General features: G+C 39.7%; 1 protein-coding gene and 2 long non-coding RNA genes across 7 annotated transcripts; 2 read left to right on the forward strand and 1 right to left on the reverse strand.

The window, feature by feature from the left end:
• Positions 1-249: 249 nt before the first annotated feature.
• On the forward strand, positions 250-5,913 carry opn8c (opsin 8, group member c). 2 transcript variants are annotated; one of them, XM_085432094.1, is made up of 4 exons: positions 250-487; positions 1,696-1,989; positions 2,112-2,443; positions 4,658-5,913. In XM_085432094.1, exons 1-4 carry the CDS (start codon positions 385-387, stop codon positions 5,153-5,155), a joined length of 1,227 nt encoding a protein of 408 aa, XP_085288220.1. In that variant the 5' UTR covers positions 250-384; the 3' UTR covers positions 5,156-5,913. The 2 variants fall into 2 exon arrangements, with proteins under 2 accessions (XP_085288220.1, XP_085288221.1); XM_085432095.1 differs by having other exon boundaries at positions 397-487; positions 1,748-1,989.
• Positions 1,801-24,461, reverse strand: LOC146692127 (uncharacterized). 2 transcript variants are annotated; one of them, XR_014915140.1, is made up of 4 exons: positions 24,209-24,461; positions 23,150-23,264; positions 17,978-18,096; positions 1,801-1,862 (listed from the first exon to the last, which is right to left on the reverse strand). It is a non-coding gene; the product is annotated as an uncharacterized LOC146692127 (long non-coding RNA). The 2 variants fall into 2 exon arrangements; XR_014915139.1 differs by lacking the exon at positions 1,801-1,862 and having other exon boundaries at positions 17,701-18,096.
• Positions 7,203-10,865, forward strand: LOC146692128 (uncharacterized). 3 transcript variants are annotated; one of them, XR_014915137.1, is made up of 4 exons: positions 7,203-7,711; positions 8,254-8,319; positions 8,670-9,365; positions 9,663-10,865. It is a non-coding gene; the product is annotated as an uncharacterized LOC146692128 (long non-coding RNA). The 3 variants fall into 3 exon arrangements; XR_014915136.1 differs by having other exon boundaries at positions 8,254-9,365; XR_014915138.1 differs by having other exon boundaries at positions 7,203-7,555; positions 8,254-9,365.
• Positions 24,462-25,374: the final 913 nt, after the last annotated feature.

Below are 25,374 nucleotides of genomic sequence, written 5' to 3' on the forward strand. Positions count from 1 at the left end.
GCTGGAGGAACTGCAGTTTCTGGCTCTCTGATGTGGTTTTAAGTTGAAGTCAACAAAATGTTAAGGAATCGTAATATTGCAGGATTAAAAATAAACTAAACTATAATACCTTAGAATAAATGGAAAAATAGCTAGTTAGGCTGTTAAAGCCCAGGCTCTTGGAGATATTGTGGTGGCATTTGCAAGTTAAGCCAAAGTCCTTATAACGTCCTTGTCTATAGAGCTCCTGGATCCCCATCCTCAGTGTATTTGACGGACATCACACACTTGAGTTACCATGGCGACAGAACCCCATGCATAAAAGAAAGTCAGCCTCATCTCCCTTTGACAGACAGGACTGGATTTCAGCCACTGCAGCATCAGCAACACCAGCAGCAGCGACCGATGCCTCTGAACTCCTCTGATGGAAACCGGACCACCTCCGCCTTCACCTCCAAACTGACCCCAGCTGCTGACATATGCGTGGGACTGGCCATCTTCTCCATCGGTATGCTGAGTTATCTGTTCTCTCTATTTCTGCTTTACCTGGAAAACAAAAATGCTGTTGACTATTTTTTTGATAAGCTTAATTCACGCCTTTAAGTTATAAAAAGTGCTTTAATTTCCACTAAATATAAAGTATTTAAACTTTAATCATTTCTTTTTCTTTTTCTTTCCATTGGTTCGTTTTCAGTGAACTTCTCAGATCTTATATTTGACTTTTATTTGTCTGCAGGGCTCAGTCGCTCATTAAACTAGTTACACTTGACTAGGAGCGCTGAAGGTGTGCATTGCAATAGCAGTAACTATAAGTAAGGATTTAACCTGTATTGTGTTGTCACTCATATAAATGTGTGCTCGGTTTGCCTCTAAGACGTCAATAATCCAGTTATTCTGCATGGTGGCTCTCACTTTGATATGTACGACCTAAAAATGAACTCCTAGCATGTCAGACTGCTGGGCAAATAGTGCAAAGTGCCCATAAGAAGGTTATTCTGCTAAAGATGGTTTTCTTAGATTTTCCACACAAGTATACAACATCTGCCGACATCAGGTGATTCTCAAACTAATGAGCAACACTCATATTAACAGCTGGATATCGCAAAATAAGAGGGAAATATTTGTTGCTGCTCCAAAAAGTCAAGAACAAAAAAAATTGTTCCTATTTGTTGTCCTTGAAACACAGTGATCAAAACAGGAATCTTGGCTGAAAAAATCAAAATGTATTTGCTTATGTGAGTTTTGTGGAATTTATTTTGTTTTTTCAGGGGAAAACAAATCGCACTGATGTAGTCAGAAAGCCTCAGTTATCAAATATGATACCCTCGGCATTAAGAGTTTAAGTGTGTTGTATTTTATTTTTATGTATACTTTTATATTGCTTTTTTAAATTGCCTTGAGGCATCATTGTGAGCCTATGTTTTTATCTTTATATTAAACAACATTGACATTATCTGTAATTAAATGTGCTATTTAAGTAAAACTGACATTGGCATATCTGATGGGAACATTTTCCATGGAATACGCTCACTTTAAAGTAATAACGATGCCCTTTTGAAGGTATAAAATATGTAAACATTTTTTGCTTTGTTTCAAAAACTTTCTAAATGTTTGCTAACATTTTGGTCATAGCAATTATAAAAATAGTGTTGCTTCCAAAGAAGCCAAATGCTAAACGAATGCAGCAGTTTCCTTCTGACCTTCTTCCCGGTGCAGCTCTGCTCTCTGTAATGGGGAATGGGCTGGTGCTGGTGATCTGTTACCTCAGGAGGAAGAAGATGGTGGGCTCGGAGCTGCTGTGCGTCAACCTGGCTGTTGTCGACTTCCTCAGCTGCATCTGCTTCTACCCGCTCGCCATCCTGTCCTCCTTCCACCACGCCTGGCTGGGAGAAAACATCACGTGCGTTTACTACGGCTTCGGCTGCTACACCTTCGGCTTGTGCGGCATGTTCACCATCACTGCCATCAGCATCATCCGCTACCTAAAGACCTGCTACAGCTTGGCTTACGGTGAGGACTGTTGTTGTTAGTTAATAAGAATTTGATGCTAAGAGTAGTAGTTTCATGTAACTCATGTCCCAAATGCCCCCAATCTTGCAGTCTTTATCCTTTTTTTTGCCTTCTTGCTGTAGCTGTGTGGCTGAAAGGAACCAACATCCGCCTCTTGTGCTGTGCTATCTGGCTGGTTGCTACAGTGTGGTCCAGCTTCCCTCTGTTCGGCTGGGGCGAGTACGTCCCCGAGCCTTACGGACTGTCCTGCACAATCGCCTGGCAGGGTTATCACACCTCCGCCAAGGATGCCTTCTATGTCATCTGCTCCTTTGCCTGCTTCACGCTGGTTCCCGTCCTCCTCATTGTGGTGTCGCAGTGCAGGATCCTCTACAAGGTGTCCCGCTTCTCCTACTTGCTGTCTGCTAGGGGCATCCGCAACAACCTGCGCCGCGCTGAGAAGCGGCTCTCCATGGTGAGCTTCAGTCTTTACATTATATCTGCAGACTTGACAAACACACATGAACTGAGAATGTTGAGAGAATCCAGTCCAGGCAGCGCTCGAATTTGCTGCTGGGTGCACACCAACAGGAAATTCTCCATCAGTGGTCGAATAGTGCCAAAAATGACCACCCGTGTCTCTTCCTGATAACTGATCCTTGACCTCATCATCAGATAACTACACCAAACTAGTCAGGTCATATGAAAGAGAACAACCCGAATATCCCGTGAAAAACATCACTCAAATACCACACCTGTAATTTTAAAGAAAAATTAATATATACTAGCCTATGAAGTGAAACCAGATGCTTTTCATATTGAGCTCAGCTCATGTTGTCTATTCACACTGGGGAAATGATTAAGTGACCATGCAGCAAAGGATATTGAATAAGGAGGTGGCACGCAGGAGGAAAAGAGAAACACCACAGAGAAGATTCAAGAATGTAGTGATGCAGGATGTGCAGAGGTGTAACAGAGGAGGATGCTAGAGGCAGGATGGAGATGGAGGCAGATGATCCAGAGAAATTAGAGAGATTTTTTTTTCCATTTACATGTAAAACTATGTTCGGCACACAAGGCAAAAACTTTATAAGAATTAGAGTTAAATAAACTGTCTTTATAGAGTTATCTCAATATGCTTTATCTTGCAAAGTAAAAACCCTGCAATATATTAGCAGCTGGTGACAGTGGGAAGGAAGAAGTCCCTCCTGACAGGAAGAGGCCTGCAGCAAAACCAGGCTGGGTGTGAACCATGAATATTACAACAGCAGGGTATGGCATTAAATGAAAAACAGGCTAATAATTAGTATTTACATGCTAGTTGCCAGTTATATCTCCTTTCCTTTCATATGGGATGGTCCAGTGTATCTTAAAGGAGGTAATAAAGAAAGCAATGAAGCATCTTTCTTTAAGTTTTGGAGCTTTTATAATTTCGAACCTTTCTCTGTAAAATTCTCACTTTGACCTCGTGGCATTAGATCAGACTTTATCAGTTATAGAGGTATCACAGTACTAATGCATTGTGAAGGTCGTACAGGCATTCACATCTTTTACTCATCAGTCATTACTCATTGCTTTCATTTAGCCCTCTGTGCATTTTTATTGTGGTTGGAGATCGGATCTAAACTTAGATCTTCTTGGAGTTTTAAGGCAACAGCATATCTTGGTATGTAACAGGGTTTTGAACAAAGCTGATAATGACATGTATCTGTTAGAGACTTTGAAGCTGGAAGAAGAGCCTCCAGCGTTATCTCAGAACTAAACATTTGAGCCTCTTGTCTCTCCAAGTTGAGTCACACTTTATACTTGACTTGTCTTTTGTCTGTAGAACCTTTGATTTTGAATGTTTGACTGTCCTGCAGTTTATCACAGATACATTTCAGCCACATCAATCGATGTATTCTTCCTCTGAATGGAAGGGAGGATGTAATCAGTTCCGTTTGTCTATTTGTGTTTGTTAGCACTCTACTGTCCACAGGATTTCACATTTCTTTGTGATGGTAGATACCAATAACAGCTCAAGCTGATTTAAATTTGCTGAAAATCCCCTCGAGGTCACAACAAACCAACTTTATATTACTCACAATTTTTTATCGATTGTCTTCGTATTTTACAACAATCTAAACCTTGGGGGATACGAGTACCTAGGTTGGTTAAGCATTTGACCTTGACCTTCACTATTAGCACCCGAGGTCAAAGCTGACCTTGAAAAAAAATTCAAGAAATCCAGAGTACCAGGAGAGAGCCCACGAGGCCCAGAACACAGTGTGAGGCCCAGATGACCAAGAGGTTGTAGGGAGGAGTTGCCTCTGCTATGTTTTTTCTATTAATATTTAAGGGAACGGAAATGGGTTCATTCCAACCACACGAGATGGAAAAGATAAAGTGAAGGTAAAAATAACAAAAATATCGTTATATTTAAAAGAAACTCGTGTCGCTTTAAAAATAGAATTAGTGCCATAATTTTTTCCTGAACACGTCAATATTCACATGACCGTACGAGATCCGTTACTAGGAAAGTGTAGACATGAAATATTCAGTCTGCTGCACCACATGATCTTTGCTTTGTTTGAAAATGGATCGTTTCATAGGAAACAAGTTATTTGTGTGTCAGAGATGATTCATCAGGTCTCTGATTAGTTTCCAGTGTACTAACTTACCCTCTTTACTCTGTCGCTTCCCCTTCCAGATGTTTTTCTGCATCAGTTTGGGTTTTGTAATTGCCTGGGCTCCCTACGCTGTCGTGTCCTTCCTTTTCATTTTCCACAAGGAGCACCGGTACATGGCTCCGGAGGGTTTCGTGTTTCCCGCCCTCTTCGCCAAAAGCTCCCACATCTACAACCCATTCATCTACTTCTACTTCAACAAGACTTTCCAGCGGGAGCTCCACCGGCTGCTTCTCTCAACCTACCACAAGCTGGGAGGAAACCGAGTTGGGGTCCACGTTACCACAGCCCATCAGGCCCCAAACCCCATCCATATTCAGCTCCAGGAACAAGGATCCAGCCAAAAGAATAAATTGGGCTCGTCTCAGGGTGGAACTCAAAGCAAACATAAACGCAAAGTACTGCAGAGCAGCAACAACCACGACAGGCTGGTGTACACCTGCTGGGGCTCCACATCGAAGAAAGCCTCCACCATCTCCAATAATAAACCTGCCAGGGCCTCCATGCCTATCTCTATATAAACAAATTAATTAGGAGTCATTTCACTAATGTTTGAGAAATTGCTGACTTCATCATGTATCCCAACAACCATTAGTCTAACCCACGTGGGCCAGGGTACCACGTAGTGTTGCATTTGAGTTCACTGAGATGAGCAGTTCACATATTTGGGCTAATTCTGTGTTGCCAGTGTTTCCCCTGCAGTGGCCGCAGCCTGCACCACTCTGTGTGTGTTGGGGAAGTTTTACAGTAAGAAACTTTTACCAAATGTCATCATCTATGTGGTCTTAACTGATCGTAAAGAAAGCTGAAGAGGTAAAAACCACATCAAAACTGTACAGATATTTTTTTTTTTTTGCTATTTTGTCTCGTTTCTTGACTCGTGTTGTTTGGATGAGCAGCTCTTGAGAAAAGCTGCGACCAGTCTGCCCGTTCTGCACGACTACGTTTTGAACACACACTCACACACAATCAGTGAATGTATCTTTGTCGCTGTCCTCTTTTTCAAACAATAACTTGCCTGCATGTGATACGTTTGCAGGCTCTGTACTGCATTTGCTGATTTTGTAACTTATGCGTGAGACTGTGAGAACGTATTTCGACCAGTGTGTGTCCAAATACTTCGACTCAGAGAGAAAGCATGTGAGGACTGTTCACAGGCGTCAGACGAACTGGAATTCAGCTTGACACTGGAATTTCATTTTTTTAAAACGAGACTTGCAGTCTTTGAACATTTATGTAATTTGGACATTTCAGTGTTTCATTTTTAATAAACTTATAAAACAACTCAAAACCTGTTTTTTTTTTTTTTTTTTTTTTTTCTTTTTCATTATGAAATATTGTTTCTTGGCATAGTGGCCATTGTTGTGGGTTTTTTAGGCACGTCTTAATATAAATGATTCATCATCAGTGTTTTAATCCCTATGTTGCCACACTAACAGCTAACTTCTGGGGAAAGCGGTGATGATTTGTCAGCCCAGACTGTGCCACGAAATTTCATCACAACTGGGGAAACCCAGTTAAATTGTTTTTTATTTAGTTAAATATTTTCTTCTGAAATAAATAAATCACTTCATCAGTGTGGAAATGTAATAATACGTCTGAATGACGACAACAACAACAAAGCCTTGATTATAAAAACTAATCATTATTGGGTGCCATTAATAATTTAAAAGGGACTGACTCTGTGCGTCTGCAGTACAACAGAATAATTGATCGGAAGTACAAAAATCAAAATTGTTGTTCAAATCGGTTGACAAAGACTGGACCACAAAACTGTGAATAGAGCATGTGAGAAGGTTACTTTAAAGATGAACAACACAAATCCTTGACAACTATTTTAAAAAGAACTGGTGTGAAGGAGCGAAAAATCCATAACCTCAAAGAATAAGACGGCTGGGATGACTTTAGCAAAAGAACAGTTCAACAAAGAAATATTAGGAAGTTATGAGATGGAAAAACTCCAACCAGACATGATTATTTACTGGTTCAAAGGCCGAGTCTGATCCTCACAGAAGCCCTACCTAAAGCCCAAAGAGCGCAAACTAAATACTAAACATGGGAACTCTGATCTTCAGTGACGCCATTCGTGTCGCATATTTAAAATAAACGCACCCTTCCTTGACATTTTATTATCTCATTATCAAGCTTATTCATTCACATTTAAGTGTAGCTGAAGTGTCTGGAAATTAATGAGAAACATTAATACAAGACCAGATCCATCTTAACTGAGAAAAAGGCTCCAAACCGGTCTATTCTCATTGTAATTATTTTCAAAATCTCTCAGGATTCTCGCATTTTTATTCAGACCATGCAGCTGTCTGAGGGTTCAACAGCTGCATGAACCAAAGCAATAAAGTTTCCTCACAGAGCAGAAATGCGAGGCTTCGTCTCGTGTCTTAATGCTTGTCTAATAACTTAATAGCTTCTGAAATGGTGATCAGTGGCTAAACGATTTGTCTAGAGCTCCTGGGGTTTAGAAAGCTTATAGAGGCACTTCCTCAAATGACTTGTGGTGCCTTGATTTTTGTGTAAATGTGTCTCTAAACAACTGAAATTTCACAGCATACACTCAAAAAAATGAATGAGGTGGATTGTTCAGTGTATATTAATTATTTATTTTCATTTTACTTAAAATATATGTTTTTGTTAAGTTAACATATGTTTTTCTAATCAAGTCTACGTAATTGTGTCTATTATTCAACGTACATAATACTAATGTGTTACTTGATCGCATAACATTTAAGTTAAGTCAATTAGGATCGATATACCTTGTATATCCACAAGGTGGCAGTAATGCAAAAACAGTTGTAATGAAACCGCGCAGAACAAGAAGGTTTCACGGCTTGTGCCTGCTCATGCGCAAGACTTCAAATTTAACTGAAAAAGGCTGTTTTGGCGCCAAGCTGCTGTTTCTTTGAGAGGTAAGACCACTTTTTTCTTTGACTATGTTGTGTAGTATCTATATGTCCAGCATGGTTATATTTTGCGTTTGTCTTACAAGACATGTTATATCGTTTGCGTGTGCTTGTTTTACATTAGTTTTACTGGGTCCTGGACATGCTTATTTTGTGGACTGTGTAAGAAACATTTTTATTGTTTTTTGTTTTATTAAGGGATTAGCTACAGGGGTTCATGGGGTTATTCTTTCAAGGGGTTATTTTTCCATTTGCTTTCTTGGGATTCCTTTTCTGTAATCCGAGAGTCGGAAATATCGAATAGGATAGCAAGGATAGCATAAAGTGACATTTAAAATCCAAAAAGTCAAGGGCGAAAGCCACTGTGACACCATTGTTCTGCTCTATCAGTAATCTGTATTATGTAAAAATGGTCTGTAAATACAGCATGTTTCCTAGCGGAGTTATACATATCAATGTAGTTATAAATTACAGTTTGTGAAAGTACACACTTAATTTTTTTAATAAAATTATTCAAGACATATGAGTGGACAGACAATGGAGGTCGACAGACCTGGTGATAATTGCTTCTATAGAAAGTTAGCACATGGCAGTGTCAATCTCTTGCTTTTCTTCTGAGTAGTATTTTATTTAGTTGTAATTCAAACAATAATTTGCTTCTTGAAATTAAGGAATTAATTTTTTTTTTTCTTTATAAATCTCAGATCCTGCCTTTACCTGCTCCCTCCTATACTGATGTGGTGTATGTGGTATTGCTGAGCTTGTATGTGGTATGTGAACTGTTATACTTTTAAAAACAAAACTGTTTTATAAGTTAAGTTTTCTTTTGTGACCCATCCCATGCCCCTGTTATTTCTTCTCCACATCTGAACCATGGTAAAGGTTGCAGTTCAAGGGCCTGAGGCATGAAATTCTTTTCAGATCAGCTGTGATCAATATTTTTTGGAACTTGATAAATAACAATAAAAGCTGTAATGGCTCCATTAGCATTTTGTGTAAATGTTTGTGTTAAAATTATAGCTTTAATGAGGTCTTTCTACATTAGTTTTAGTTTGTATATGTGTACATATAGTATGTATATTTACAGTACAGTATGTTGTGTTTGTTGACATATTTTCAGGTGGAAGCAGAATATGTGAGGATTACTACTGCATGTTCCAAGGCTTTTTACACAACTTGACCAATACACTGACCAGCTCATAAAAGTCTTCAAGAAAAAAGGAGGCGTTGCAGGTAAGAAAATTAGACAAACTTTGGCCCCTGCCACACAGGTGCGTTATTCTGTTGGTAGCAAAATATTATGGCTAATAAGATCATTTTCAAATTTAAACAGCTAGTGTATGGTAGCTGCACAGTGCACTTACATTTATATTAAGCAAGACAAAGTTTGGTACTCAAAACGTTGGAAAATTTAAATTACCTAAACATATGTAAAATCTGATCCCTTGATTTAGGTTAAACCAGAAGTGAATGTTTTTATGTTATGTTTTGAATGCAAAAAAGATGATGTATTAGTTTGTCTTTACCTCCATTATGGACATATATAATGTGGTGGAAACCCTGCCCAACAGGTTAACTATTCATGTCCATGTGATGATTAGTTGGTCTTGTGTACATGTCTATCTGTGCAGTGGATATGTCATTCATTTTGCGTATAATGTGAGTTTCTGTCATCCTAAAGTATATCTGTTTTCTCTTCCTGTATCTCTGCCACTCTCTACAGAAGGAAACCATTGAAAAGGGGAGGGAGTGTGTCCTCAGGGCACTACCTTTTTACCTGAATGAAGACCCAAGCATCCTCTTCAAAGAATAATTGGTTGGTAATTTTAGTTTAGTTTTTTATCTGTATTAAACCAAATTTTGAATAACTAATGTTGTTGCATGTTGTAATGTTGTTGTTGTTGTAATTTGCATGGAACCTGTTTAAATGTTTTGGGAAATCTTCTTGTATACCCAAACTATTTATATTTATCGTTGAATCTGTAGTCTAAAATAGTGGCGCACTGGGGTGCATGTTCCTAATATTGTGTTTACGTCATTAAAGGGTAGCTTTGGCCCTTTTTCTTTCTTTTTTTAAAACTGGATGCCATTTTTCTATGTTTTTGTGTCTAAGCTACAGCTGTTCAGAGGGAGCTGGAACAAATTACCCTTGCTATCTTTACCATCGAAAGAGCTGATGCCAGCACTCCTCCAGCCGATGTGGGTATAACCATCTAGTGTGTCCTGCATGACCTGGAAGACCTGGCCTCTGCATGTGCACTCTTAATGGGTGGGATATATGCACTGAATCTCAGTTAACCTCAAGACTGAAAGCTAAGAGACAATCAAAAGCATTGAGATTTAAAGGATTTAATTGAGAGATGATACTGCACCAGAAATGTTGAAGGGTGGTGTGTATATTAGCGTTCAAGGCATATTGTTATGAGGTGGAAATATATTCATATTCAGTTTGTGTTACATTGTGTGCATTGTAAAGGTAATTGCAATACATACTAAAAATAAGGGTAAGTTAGGAGGTTGATCTGATATCCTCGTGTTGGTGTTGTTCCCAGATCATCATACTAAATGTTGTTCCAGGATCAACATTGCAAGTGACCAATCAGAATGTTGTGACGTCATACTTTTGCGACTTCGGGAAAAACCGGCGTAAAACAAAAAACTGTACTTAAGCTGCATGAAACCGCCTCTGTCCGCCGATCAACTGACCCTAACCCTAACCGTAACCCTTTAATAAACAGTAAGCAGAATTGATATTGTCCTTGCAACATTGGAATTTCATAAATGCACAAATGGCTTGGAATAGAATAACGTCACAACAATGTGATTGGTCACTTGCAATGTTGAACCTGGAACAACATTTTCATGATGGTCTGGGAACAACACCAACACGAGGATATCAGATCATCCAAGTTGGGAATGCAGGATGAATGTATATTTTGTGGACTTTTAAAGACGAACAATTGTTTCCATGTTAAAATGTTTACATCTGAAGTTTTTTGCCCAAACACTGGTAAAATAAATGTTGACAGTGGCGAGTGTTAAATGGTTACTGCTGTGCTGTTGCAAAAAAACTGAACGCTGACAAGCTGTTTTATTGTTAGACCATAATGTTGGCATGTTTTGTTAAAGTTTTATTTGGGATGGTGATGTAATTTTCTTTGATTGCTAATATCAGTGGACTATTTATTATTATTATTATTATTATTATTATTGTTGTTGTTGTTGTTACATTTTTTTTTTTTTTTAAATTGTGGCTGTTGAGGTGGACACTTCACTTTGCATTGTTAAAGGAAAGCACTTCATTGGCATTGTGTTACTGGACTGACCCTAAGCAATCATTGCAAATAGCAACTTTGCTATCCATTTTAGACACTAAAAGAAAAAAACACTCACAGACCTTACTAGCATCACATGTGCATAACTCAAGTGTCATCTTATCAATGTGTTATGTGATCTTCAATGCGTTTTTTTTCTCTTCTATTTCTGGTAGATACAGACATTTAATTTAAAGTCTTGATGTTGCATCTGTCTACATACTGTTAATTACTAACCCTAATGAGCTGTTGTGTTTTATTTTGGACTGGGTTTACACAAATGCTCACTGAATGTGTTGGCAATAAAATAAATTTTAAAAAATAAGTTGGATGTACTTAATTCATTTGTGTGGAACCTGTTGACAAAATAGATTTATGTAAAACTAATTAATAAAGCACAAGGTGGCTGAAAATATAATATTTGAATTAATCTAACTTAAATTTAACATTTTACTGCCACAAATAAGAAATGTGTTGAAGTAACTAATCTAAACTATCTAACCTGAAAATATATCATCTATGTTCATACAACATAACTTGATTTAGTTAGTCTTAAATATGTCTTGTTAATCTTAAGTAGTTTTTTTAAATTAGATGAACTAAAGATTTTTGCTTTAAACTAACATAATTCAATTTCGTGGAACCTGTTGACAAAATAATTTTAATTAAAGTCAACATTTCATTTTTTTGAGTGTAGTGAAGCACAGCAGATGTATTATTTCCTGTAGCGCAAAAGCTGAGCTATGAGAGGATACACATTGACCTTCCAGTGTAAATGAGCAACTGTTTGCTGTTTACAGTTTGTTCCCGTCTCACAGAATGGTCTAAAAACAGTTACTGCTTCTATAAAATAAAATAAAAAAAAGATAATTATCAAAGTCATGCACGATCAGCTTGCAGGTATGCTAATCAAGCTTTTTGCAGAGGCTTTGACGCTTGATGCTTGTGCAGACCGCCAAACAGTTTCCCACAGATTTTGTGTGTGTGTGAAGTTACATGCATGCACAAACAATTCAATTCAATTTTATTTATATAGCGCCAAATCACAACAAAAGTCACCTCAAGGCGCTTTACACACACATGCACAGAAAAAACAAACGGACTGAACGTGACCAAGAGGGCGACATTTCTGTCTTAGTGTACCAAAGCACCAAAATCCTGGACTCTGTGTTTCTATCAAAGCTCTTTGAAGATGAGCAGTGAGATGTGTAGCCGGTCTTTGTTTATGTGCTGGCGATGATGTAACCTCTCTTGACAATAGGCCGCATTGATGAGCCACAAAGCAGCTCAGTGTTTCCCTCATCATCCAAATCAGCAGGAGAGCTTAATTGCATCTCGCTGGTCTTCATCTGGAATATTACAATGACGCCAAACACTCACCAGAAAATGCTTTGAATGCTTAGCTATCATAGCTTTTTGCAATGCACTTGCTTATGTTTGTTGGCTTTCATGTTTCTCTCTCTGCCTTCGTTTAAATGTCGTCGCACCTCCGTGTTAATCATTTGCTCTTTGTTGCAGTGGTTAGCACTGTTGACTCACACCAACAAGGTCGTGGGTTCGAATCCACTGCGCGGCTCTCTCCAGGTACTTCAAATGCAGGCTTGTTAGGTTAATTGGTGATTCTAAAGTGGCCTTAAGTATGAATGTTATCATCTCTGACGACTGACGACCTGTCCAGGGTGTACGAATCCAGCCCACCTGTGACCCTCAATTGAAGCATTTAAGAAAATGGATGGATGGTTATTTTTCTGTGTGTTGTTTTGGTTTAATTTCACCTCAGTGTGCTCATATATAGTCCCGTCTTTGCTCCAATCTACTGTTTTTGTTTCTTTTTGGTACATTCTGTTTCTGTGTTTAATCATTTTTGCACACTAGTATATTTAAACACATCATCAATCATGTATTACTTTTAATTTGATTCGAATGTGATACTCTTACACATGTATTCACAATTTATACCATTTAAAAAAAAAAACAATAAACTGTAAAACTTTTTAAATGGACTAAATTAGTACATTCTTAGAACAAGCCCATCACTGCCAGCAGACAGGAAAGATCAAACCAGTCATGAAAACAGAGGCCTCCTCTGAATTGGCCACATGCTGAGCTTTTGATAACTGCATGGAAACTTTTCCAAACAGGACTAAACAGAGTCCTCCAGGATCGTGGCCAGCTCAAAATCTTTACAGAAAGGCAAAGGTCCTGTTTGTTTGTGTGAATGTTTCCCTGCTGATAAATTAATTCTGGAGTTTCTGGAGCTTGTGTTTTCTTGCAGGACAGGTGTAATAAAGAGATTTCTGTCTGTGACCCATAGTAGGAAGGTTTGAGATTTCAGTGCTGAGTGAGGGCAAAATGAAAAAATAAACTGGGTGAACGGGGCTGTTAGCATACAGTACGTAGGAAAAAAGTGCAAAACCATATCTCAAGCTTTTAACACTAAGATATGGCAGGCCACCTACAGTAAACTGGCAGGCCAATCAAAGAGCTTTAATCAGAGAAGCAGCCAAGAGGCCCACGTTAACTCTAGAGGAGCTGCAGAGATTGACAGGTGGGAAAATCTGGACTCCCCAAATCTGGCTGTTATAGAAGAGCGTCAAGACAGAGGCCATTGTTGAAAGAAAGCCATAAGAAGTCTGCCACAAGCCATGAAGGGGACACAGCAAAGGTGCCCTGGTCAGATGAGACCAAAATTGAATCTTTGGGCCTTTATGCAAAACTGTACATTGATTTGAAAACACAATCCCAGCTGTAAAACATGGTGGTGGCAGCATCATGCTGTGGGCACACTTTTCTCCTGCAGGGAAAGGGAAGCTGCTCAGAGCTGATGGAAAGATGGATGGATGTAAACACGGGGCAAACCTGGAAGAAAACCTATTAAAGGCTGCAAAAGACTTGAGAATGGGGAGGAGGTTTGACCTTAAACATACAGCCCGACTTAAATCCTGTTGAGCACCTGTGGCAAGACTTGAAAACTGCTGTTCACAGACACCCTGCATCTAATTTGACTGCACTGGAGCTATTGTGCAAAAAAGTCAGAGTCTGCAGTCTGTAGATGTGCGAAGGTGGTAGAAACAGCCCAACAGAATTCAGTTAGTGTTACATCGCCAGTAATTAGGGCTAGGGGATGAGAGCCCTGTTATTCGTAAAACTTTTTGAACACCAAGCATCATTTTTCTTCCACTTCACTATTATGGACTAGTTTGTGTTTGTCTATCTTTTTTTTTCAAATATAAAGCAGGAAGTAAGTGTGTGAGGTTACGTGGCCAGATTAGAAATGATATCTTCAAATTATCTCGAGACACTTTCAGGCATTCGTGATGTCCTGATGTTTAGTCTGTCTGCTGTGAGATACCATCAGCTCTATCAAAATAGCACCTGAGCTGGGGGACTTTTTACAGTGAGTGGTTCTCTCTGCCAGAGAAATGACATTTATTATGTGCTGAAAAAACATTTTCTCCTCCACAGTACACTGGCAAGCATGATTTCAAGTTAAAGGGATTGGCCCGACAATCAACCACAAAAACCACAGGTTAACAGCCACAGCTGTGAAAGGAGAGCAAGAAAAACATTTTTCTGAATCACAAAACCTTCATGTTCTTTGTCTAGCAAAACAAAAGTTTTCTGGGAAAAGTTGTTTTTTTTTCATCGTTCGTCTATAGAAACCATTAAAGGCAAGAATATAGTCTTTATTTATTTAATGTTTTGTAGTAGAACAAAACTGTTCTAATTTCTTTGTCTGATTATGGCCTTGAAAAGTGGCACAGTGAGAAATGGTGATTAGCTTTGTGAGTATTTATTGTGTTGAAATAAAGAGTTGTAGTCAGAGGTTTACATACACTCATCATGGGCATGAATGTCATGGCGATGTTGGGCTTAATATGATGCACAAGTTTGAAATTATTTTGGATTTCCTCTTATCCACACAGACTCATTGAGCTTATAGGACTTGATAGTATAACCTCTTAAGTAATCCGCACTGCTTAATCCCTCATGTCTTTAGTGGGAGAAGGGTAACTGCTTCACTGGGACACCTCCAGACAGCAACCAGGATCCCATGTGTAAATAAAAGATTTTAAATGAACTTATTCTTGTATAGAGCCTTTCTACTCTGGAGGACTCTTCAGTACTTCATACAACATGCCTTATTCGCCCAAGCACTTTTTTTAAAAATGCTGATGTGCTTTCTATCTAGCAGTCATACTCCGATGGATGCATCAGAGATTAATCCAAGTAATACTCTTCACCGCTGATGTGTCCAACTATATCTCCATGCCGGAAAGAAAGCTTTGCCTGCTGCATGGGTTCCATGGTTGGCTCCAAAACCGAGGCAAAATCAGTTCTGTTTCAAAAAGATCAAGATAGGGACAGCCACAATACTATAAAGCACAAGTCCCCCTGAAAAGTGAGAGTCAGGAATACGGCTACTTCCATCTTTCACATACAGTTTATGATATAGAGTAATGGAGGAGGTCAGGATGGATATGTGAAGCTATAAAACAATAGCTCTTTCCACAGGAACTTGCTGTTTGTTTCCTGTTTCAAAGCTTTGCGACACACATACTGTAACCACACTGGCAAATGTTCTTTAACTCAAATAAAGCATCCGTTTTTGAACAGAAAACAAACTTTTACTCCTGCACTGTGACATCATCACACGATAATTTATCTATTTTTTAACTTGTGGTTTGCGTGAGAAGCAGAACAGGAGGTGTGTCTACCGCTTGACTCTGATTGGCTACTTTTTATTGCGCCACTCTTTAGGTTTGCCTGCTCACTCTGGGAATGGAATTATTTTAGACTTAAATACATACTTGGCTAAAAATTGGCTTTGATTTTCATTATAAACATTCAGAAGTACATCTCTATATGTTTAACAGGGACGTGGGACCGATCTGTGAGGCCTTGTTTTTCTGAGGAACCTGTTGTCACGGTATCTCACCCTCGTTAGTCTGGAAATGAGGACGAGCAGGCCATGAGAGGATGCAGGCCGATCTCATTATGGGAGGAAGCTGCCTCGCTGAAGCGTAACGGGACAGTCTGGGATGATCAGACGGAGGAAGTGGTGGCTTGGAAAAAGGTTTTAAGGGGGCGAGGGGGGGTTAGAGTGGCACTGCAGGCCCAGGTCAGCCACAAACACCCCCCCTCCCCCTCGCTCTTCTTCTGTGTGCCAGCCTGGCCTCCATTGTTCAAACCCTCATTAGCACCAGTTAGAGAAGAAGCTGTTGTGGATGCGCTCCCCCACCACATTCACAGCAGAGCCCTCAAACCGGGACGCAAACTGCTTCTCCTCTGCTTTGCCAAGTGGAAACTGTAAACTGACAACACAGACTACAGCACAGGACAACAGAGGGGTCGAGGGCTTCCTCTGGGATCTGAGACACCAGGATGGACGGTTCAGATTATGGAATTGGAGCAATGAGGAGAGGAAGCTATGATGATGGTGCAGCTTCACTGCATCCCGTAAGTATGCGCCCATTATTTACTCGCAAAGGTGATAATCGTGACAATTTTGTGATATCAAAAAGAAGAGTTATTTTGATCAGTTCCTATGCGTCTGTGAGGGGTTTATGATCAAAGACGCAGAGAGGAAATACAACATCACAACACTGACTGACTGCTGAAATGTGATTACATGACAGAAAGTGGGTGAGTGGGAGGGTTCAGGTAAAATTGGTCGTTCCAGATGAGGTTCAAAGGCGTGTGGCAAGTGAGAGGTGTAGCGATGTAGCCTCTCAGAGCTTCCACGGAGTGCAGATGCAACAGAAGCACGAAAAGCTGCAAGAAAACATCTACGAGCCTTTCAGGTTTACCGCAGTTTGTTAACTGATTATTCACTGATTTGGCCGGATCTTCATCTAAGTCAAAATTAGATAAACCAAATAGCTTTATAATACGGGAACAATTACATTTGATCTCTAATGAAAAGCTTAAACTTCAAACTCTTCTGTTTAAAAAGCGATTAACAGCTCGCTCAGCTTAGCCAGGTCCGTCAACAGATGATGGACCTTCATGAAAGAAAGTTTGGTAACAAGCAGTCAGAAGGGGCCAATCTTAGTGTCTAAACCTGCAAATTTGCATCAGTGAGGTCTCTAATTTGGCCAAAAGGTGAATTTAGGCAGGTCTTTCCAAAGATGAGAGATCCTCACAGCAGAAATATGTTAACCCCCTTTTAAGGCTTGACGTTGAAACGGCCAATCACAGGGTCTAAACCTGCAAACTGGCTTATATGAGATCAGCATGTGTGCTATGTAGATCGGGGCAACACACAGAAGCACTTTAAAAGTGCCTTTTAATCAATTCCATAACATAGAGGACATCATTGGATTTGGAGGTTTTGATTTATACAATTCAAGTGAATTCAGTTTTGTTTATACAGCGCCAAATCACAACAGGCTGGCTCTCTGCTCACTGCAGTTGCCCCCATTGATGAGTATTTTTGCCCTCACTTTATCCTGAACCCGAGCAGATGAATCCGCTTTACTGTGAAATGGCTAACCATAACCCAACCTACACTTCAACTCTCGCCGTGGCAAGAGTATACACAAGGCATCACCACACAAAATGCTGTTTACAGAGGAAATCGCATTTTTTTGTGGCAACTGCTTTGTTTCCTGTCTCTACTAAGCAATGCACGCTTGTTTCTTTGAACTGTGATAATAATATTTCCGGAACCGACACCTATGATCTCTCCTGGATAGGCTTAGGCACTCAAAACTATTTGGTTTTATACCCAAACCTAGCCAAGTTACAGCCATAGTAATAAAAAGCATTAATTTATCGTTTCCCTGGTAACAAGAAGCTTTATTAATTCTTAATAGAATGAATATTGAGTGCATTGATATTCTTATTCTTATTGTTGTGATCAAGAGAAATTAGCCCCACATGGACCCTCCTCTGTAAATATCAAACGTTCGGTAACGGAAGATTTTCCCAACAAGTGTGTTTAAGAAAACAGCCGAGCGTGAGATACTTCAGAGGGTGGGTGCTGTTGGTCTATTTGTTGACTGTGAGAGAGAAATATTATCAGCTTTTCCAAAAAGAATAAAAAAAAGTGTTTATTAGACAACAGCAGAGACTCTAAAAACAAAGCAAATCTCCATTAGATGGGACCTACAGCTTGTTAATGGTGACACTTTTGGTCCCTTAGTGGCGTGCATTTGTGGTTCCAGGATTCAGGTAACAATGAGCCTCTGTGTCCTCCGTCGTGTCCGTCATCAGTCGGCGGACTCCGAGCTGCAGGGACAGAGGCCAGAGAGAGACACTTTGTTAAGAGTTCCAGCTCTTGTTTGTTTTGTGTTGTTGTTCTCCTTCATCTCCAACTCTGCTTCATCCAATTTCTCAGTTTGTCTGGCAATTAGAGCGCAACATCATCATCCGCAGGAGCCATAACAAGGATGGAGAGAGACTGTTTGTTTTCCTTCACGCAAATGAACAAATGTCCAAGTGCGTCGGAGTGTTACCCAACAATTATTAGGCAACTTCAGAAGTTCCTCTAAACTCTTCAAATGCATTCAAAACTCCCCAAAGAAAAGCTGTTTACAAGAAAAAGGTAGAAATAGTAGAAATAGACTATTCATCCATCAGTGCAACTAAGTAAAAGAAAAGTAAGTTAAGGAAGATATACATGTGTGAATAAACAAGCAAATAAAAGAGAAATCCTCAAACACAGATCCAGATGGACTGCTCTGAATATTTCAGAAACAGCTGATCAGCTTCGATTTTCCCACATAACCATCTCTAGGGTTTACTGAGAATGATCTGAAAAAGAGAAACTCTCGGGTGAGCGACAGTTCACTAGGTGAAAATCTCTGGTTGATGTCAGAGGTCAGAGGAGAATGGGCAGAGTGCTTTGATCTGATAGGAAGGCAACAGTGACTCAAACCAACTCACAAGGTATGCAGAAGAGCATCTCGGAACATACAGCACATCAAATTGTGAGGCAGATGCGCTACAACAGCAGAAGTTCACATGAGCTCACTAAACTGGACAAGAGCAGATCAGAAAAATGCCATCTGGTATGATGAGCCCTGATTTCTTCCCTGATTTCTTGCATTTTGCAATAAAACAAACCTTTTTAATACTCAAATCAGTGTTTCATATTTGTGTCCAATGACTTGTGTCGACAATTTTATCACCTGAAGCAACTCTTTCAGCGTTTTCAGCGTTCACGTGAGATTTGTTTTTATTTGCAGATCGTTACACGGCCCGATGCAAAAAACCTCGACACTAACTGCAGTGAGAAAATACAATCAGGCAATCAGCGTCCTAAACTACCGAGACTGAAGCTGATATGTGATGGAGGAAGTGTTTGACCCAGATTTCAGAGCTCGTATGTGTAGTTATGGCTTCAGTTTACCTTCGCTTTCCACACAGATTCTCATTGGCCCCTCCTTCATGCAAACACGTGAGACGTATTCAGTGCACACGGTGCTGACTAATTTCATGGAAGCGTAGTCTTGAATTTCAAATCCTCTCTCGGTTGTCCTTTGTCACGAGAAAAAAAAAATCTTATTATTGCACACAGATGTTTGGCCTTCAATATAGATGACAACTGAACCACACAGGAACTCATTCCTACATTTGGCTATCTCGTACAATTCCTTATATTTGAACATTGTATATTCTGTGCTAAGGCACTTGAATCCTTCAGTCTTCAGAAGAAGCCTTTATCTGTCCCCTACAAACATTTATTTGTCCACATGTATTCACTTGTTAGAGCAGAGAGGGACGACCTTCTGATTGGAATCCAGAGCATTATGCAGGATTAAGTTCAGTACTCAATACTTTAAGCAGTGAAATGTAAAATTCACCCTCTGAAGGGTGGAAATTGGTAAATGAAAGTACTTTGTGTTGTTTGCTTTCATTTCTTTTCTTGGTAAATGTATTTACTTTAATGGAACCTCTGACTGAGCAGCTATTTTAAGCGATTAAGCTGCCTTTCTTGAAGCTGTTCCTGTACTCGTTTGTCTGCAGGTGGAAGGTCACTAGGGAATAAGTTATTTCCTCAGTCTAAATATACGCTTGACTGCGGTCACAGCTCCGCCATCTCTGCCATCTCTGATTGCGGCCCAATATAAAGTGTATCCGTTATTAAATTTCGCAAATCAGCAAACCTTCTGTTGCGGTTTTCTTCCCTGACTGAAATGCTTCTGTGTCTCTTGTGTCTTGTCAGCAAAATGTTGACAGATATGAGTTAATGATTTTTATTTTCCCGGCAGACACAAAAGGTTTTGTTTATCTATCACTTCTGCTTTCTTACAGCACCTCAGACACTTGGCTCAGAGACGGCGCTCAGCTCCATCCCTGGTCTTTGGGAAGGCTTTGGGGATGCCATGGTCCCCTATCAGGTGTGCAAAAGACTCTCTTATTAGATGCATTTACACATGTGCAACCGTTATTTTCTTGTACGGCCTGGAGTCATTTTTAACACACTCTGATCATAGTGCTGTACGCACAACAGTGCCTTACAGTTTTCTGCTGCGACAGTCTCTGCACAGCTCAGCATAACTCGTAGGGAAGGAAGTGTGCGCCAAGTAAGGCTAATTATCTGATGCACAGTTATGTATTTGTTTTTATGATGGAAATGGAACACTTAGCTTAAAAATGTCAAAACATTGAAAAAAGTACTGTTTCCATAGCGATTAAGAGGATAAGTACCAGTAAAGGTGCAATCAAATGCATTTGATTAACTGATTAATGGCAAGTGTGCTGGAGCATTCACTACAACCTTCCCAGAAATCAACCTGGAGTGCAGAGCACCATGTTTGGAGAATTGTATTGTATTGTCTACGCAAACACCTCATACCAGCTATCAAGCACGGTGGTGGAAGTGTGAGGATTTGGGCTTGTCTTGCAGCCACAGGACCCGAGTAGCTATGAATCATTGAGTCAGCCATTAACTCCTCTGTCTACCAAAGTATTCTAGAGTCACATGTGAGATTTAGGTGACAGAAAGCTAAATCTTGGGTGAGATTGGGTCATTCAGCAGAAGAATGTTCCCAAACACAGTAGCAAATCTACAACAAAAGATAAAACAAATCCCCGCAAACCTCAATGACCTGAAGCAACAAGTAACTGGTAAAGTCATACAGAAACATACAGAGTCTCGTGAAGCTTTCTTTTTCACTTGGCTGTCTGATTCAGTTTGATCTAATTAGAGAGTCAGGCTCCAATGTTTAGTCAAGTCCAAAATTCAAAAATCAAAACAGCAATCACAGGAAGAAGTAGCCTCACTGTCGCCTCCACCCTATAGATGGCAGCACACTCTTCATTAGAGAATAGCCTCACACTATTATACAGACAAGCAAAAAACTAACTTCCCCTCCATCCCGCCACGTGTCACGCTTTGTCACCCTGCAGGCCACGCTGCCTACTCTGTTCAGGCCACAAACACAGATGTCCCCACGGGGAATTACACAGCAGGGTTTTGAAACAACAACGTGCACATGTGCTGTGGCTCCTCACCTCGGCCATGACCGGGCTGTGAGGGGCGAGCAGCGTGGACGATATCGATCTGTCAAGGAAACCTAATGAACCGGTTATTCTCACCCATAACAAGTTGACCTTTTTGAATAAATCAACAGGAGGTCATTACCAGCACCTCCTTGTTTTGACAGCACAAGCAATCAGTTCAATATGAAACTAAACAGCGTGCTTCCAGATATTACTACAGCAACATCTTAACTCCTGTCCCTGAGTTTAATTTCATGAACCACAAAAGGTCCTTTCTATGTTTCCCGTAAAGCAGTTTCTTTCAGTAATAACACTGGATGACTGATTTTAGAAGCTGTGCGATAACTGCTCGCTGAGTGTACAAGAAGCCAAATAATCTCTCAGTTTTAAAATAATCTTTTAAAACAGAAATTAATTCACGGCTACAGCTGCTATTTTAAACACGCTGAGCTCATATCCTGAGGGGTTTTAGCAACCTGCGGACATTTCTTTGGAATAATAACGTAGCTTATCTTATCATTGTAAGCTTAGGCCGACAAATAACCTGAAATGTTTTCTGAAAACGTTGTTAAATAGATGGAAACGTGGCCTTAGATGAGACTCAAACATAGAAAACTGAATAATTAAAATATGTTGTCAATGCAAAGCTTTTTTTTTTTTTTTTTACTCCTCTCAACAAACCCTCAGTTTGACAGTTTTTTTTTGTCTTTGGGCATTTCAGACACGTGGGCTTTGATTCGGCTATAAAATTTAACCTTATAACGATCACACTCGTCAGACGTTGTCATGTGAAGACCACCAAAGCACGCAGTGGGCGATCCCTTCAAAGCAGAAAGAGAAATGTCAGACACATCCCACTCTCACACATTCAACTAATCAGCGCGCAAACGCAAACACACACACACACATCAGGCATTTCCATGAGGGGGCTGGACTTCGTGGGTGTCAGTTTCACTATGGTGGGACTGCCACTGACGTAGAGTATACCTCAGCATGAAGAGGCAGAACCAGACATATGCAGCTATATTATTTCACAGAGTTAAGCACTATGTTATTATTGGATTCTACATATATATGTGTTAATGATGTAGTGGGGTGAAAATACAGTGTTAAATAAAGCTGTGAATCATAGTTCTAACGACACTGAATCAATAGTTTTATACTTATTAAATATAAAGATGTTTAAAGCTGAACATATTTAAACACCAGGCTCCTGAGTTAGCTAATAAGAAATGCTGTGCGATGAAAGCAAAAAAACCCAACCCCTCCCCCACGTGACTATTTCAAAATAATACTCTAGTTTATTGCTTAACTAAGAAAAAGTACCTTCAATTCACTGTATCAGATTCCCATTTTCGACCAGTTTTCACGTCTTTCTGACACTATATACACTCACAGGCCACTTTATTAGGTACACTTTGCTCGTAGTGGGTTGGACGCCCTTCTTATGCTCAGTAACACAATGTGTAATCTAGTGAAGCAGCTATCAGAATATTGGTATACTGTGGTCATAAAGGAACAGACACAGTCAGTAACAATAATCAGGTAGGTTGTGGTGTTTAAACATCACTCAGTTGCTCAGTTGTCCAAAATGTGCCAAGAAAATATCCCCCGCAACATTACACCAGCAGCAGAAGCCTGAGGTGTTGATCCAAGGTAGGTGGATCCATGCTTTATTGTTGTTCATGCCAAATTCTCACCTTACGATATGAATGTTACAGGAGAGACCAAGACTCATCAGACTAGGCTGAGTATTTCTGTTCTGTTGTCCTGTTTTCGTGAGTCTGTGTGAATTGTAGCCTCAGTTTTCTAGCTTAGATAATATCAGTAACACCTGGTGTGGGTGTGATCTTCTACTGCTGTAGCCCATCTTCTTCAAGAACCTATGAGTTGTTACCGTTGCATTCTGTTGCATTCTTATCAGCTGGAAGCAGTCTGACCCCTGTGACCTGTGACATAAAAAAACAACAACATTTTGGTCTTTTCTCCCCATTCTGATGCTCAGTTTTGAACTTCAGCAGGTTGTCTTGATCATGACTGCATGCCTAGATGCACTGAGTTGCTACCATGTGACTGGCTTGATTAGATATTTCTAGTAAGGCACAGTTGAACAGGCATGATTACACCTCTTATACCTGATTTAGACCATCTACCTCACAGGGTCACTGTGAATGGTTTACTTCAGTGCTGCTAAATTTGGACTTCTTTGTAATGAATGGAAATATTAGTACATAAAGAATATGTTAAAAAAAAAAAAAGCAGTAGAACAGTAAAAAAACAGTGTTGCCCGCCTAGCTTGGTTAGCAGGCTAGGTCTGTGTTAGCTTTAGCGGAGCAGCTGGCTTAGCTTTGTTCAAAGTTTTGATGTTTAGAAACAACAAAATACATTTATGGACCTGTGTGCCAAGTAGACAAATATCTAATCTAGCCTCGTGCCTTCAATTTTAGTCCACAAAACACAAATTTAGGTTCATTTTAACCAAGCGCAGCTAGCTACAAAGCAAAGCTATCTTTTGCCTGTGTAGCCTGGCTAATTAGCAAAGCAAGAGTAGGTAAAGTGCATTTATCTTCTGATTTTACATCAATATTTACTAAGAAAAAAAAGTGGTCCCAGTCTGTAAAACTTATCTTTGAAATTTAACAAAAACAAAACAAACAAAGCAGTGGCATGCTCGTGTTAACACACTTTTACTATTGCACTTCTATGGTTTATCCTGTTGTAAGTACAAACACAAAGCTTCTCCCACAGTTTATATGCCCGTAGTTAATGTGTCATCTCCAGCAGTCAGGGGAAGTACCTCTACTATAACAATTTGAATTTCTTCCCCCGGACCAAGTGGGACGATCAACCACTAAATGTGGTTTCATATGCATTTAGAACAAACAACTCTTACTTGCTCTTACTCTCTTGTCATCTTCACAGGCTCACTCTAGACACAACAGGGAGGCAACAACATGAGCATGCTGGCTTTTTACATTCATTTTTTGTTATCTGACCGCAAATATTTGTGTTATTTGTACATTAATTCAGTGCGCCCCAGGGTGGCTGTGGCTACAATGTAGCTTACCATCACCAGTGTGTGAATGTGTGTGTGAATGGGTGGATGACTGGATGTGTAAAGCACTTTGAGGTCCTTAGGGACTAGTAAAGCGCTATACAAATACAGGCCATTTACCATTTACCATTAATTAACACCAGTAGTTAGTCCAGTGAAGTAAATGTGACAAACTCCTCCATCCAGGTAGATGGTATTTATGAAGAGTAAGAGAAAACCAGCGTCTATGCATAGATAAGAATATGTGAGTCAGGTTTTAAGTTGTGTTGGTAAATGTCATTTCTGAACAAATAACCAAACTTTAGTTAGTAAGTTGATATCAGACCACTTGTCTGTAAAGAATAAGATGACCTTATTGATCCAAGATCAATCAAGCAGGGTTGGCGATGCCGTTATGCACACATCTGACATTTATTCTCTGAATTAGAGCATCATTTCTGGTCTCTGTGATATTTGGAGGAGGAACAGCGCTTTGGAAGAAATTGATCAGACAAATAGTGGTTTATTGTGTTACCCATATTGGAAAATAACCAGAAAACACAATAGCAGTGACAAATTTAAGTTTTTAGGATATTATTAGGATATTATTATGTTATATACCTATGTGGTATGTGACTTTTGTTGCCATGATGCCAGGTCTCTCTTAAAGCATCAGCTTCTAAGTATGCCACTTGAAAAACATGCCGTAGTCCACTAAGTATTAGTAATGTGACCCTGTGGTGTTATTTACAAGACAGTGTGCCTACAGAAAAGTTTCAAAAACGAGGGGTGGGTGGCTCAGCAGGCTCTAATCATCCATTTTTTCTGCACTTACGCTGTATTTCCTTAGAATTCAAATTACTTATTATCGCAAGTAGCCTAAGAGTAAAATTAAACATACATAGCGGTAGTTATGGATTCACTAACTCATTCTTCATTTTCTGGTATGTCCTCTTATGACAAGGCAGTTTCATGCATACCAATTCACATCTTAACCATCGGCTTTCATACGTTTCTGGTGAAAA

Source organism: Copadichromis virginalis, linkage group LG15 (genome assembly GCF_057382275.1).
Source record: "Copadichromis virginalis isolate Kocher_CV1m ecotype Utaka linkage group LG15, C_Virginalis_male_GT1.1, whole genome shotgun sequence".
NCBI lineage: Eukaryota > Metazoa > Chordata > Actinopteri > Cichliformes > Cichlidae > Copadichromis > Copadichromis virginalis.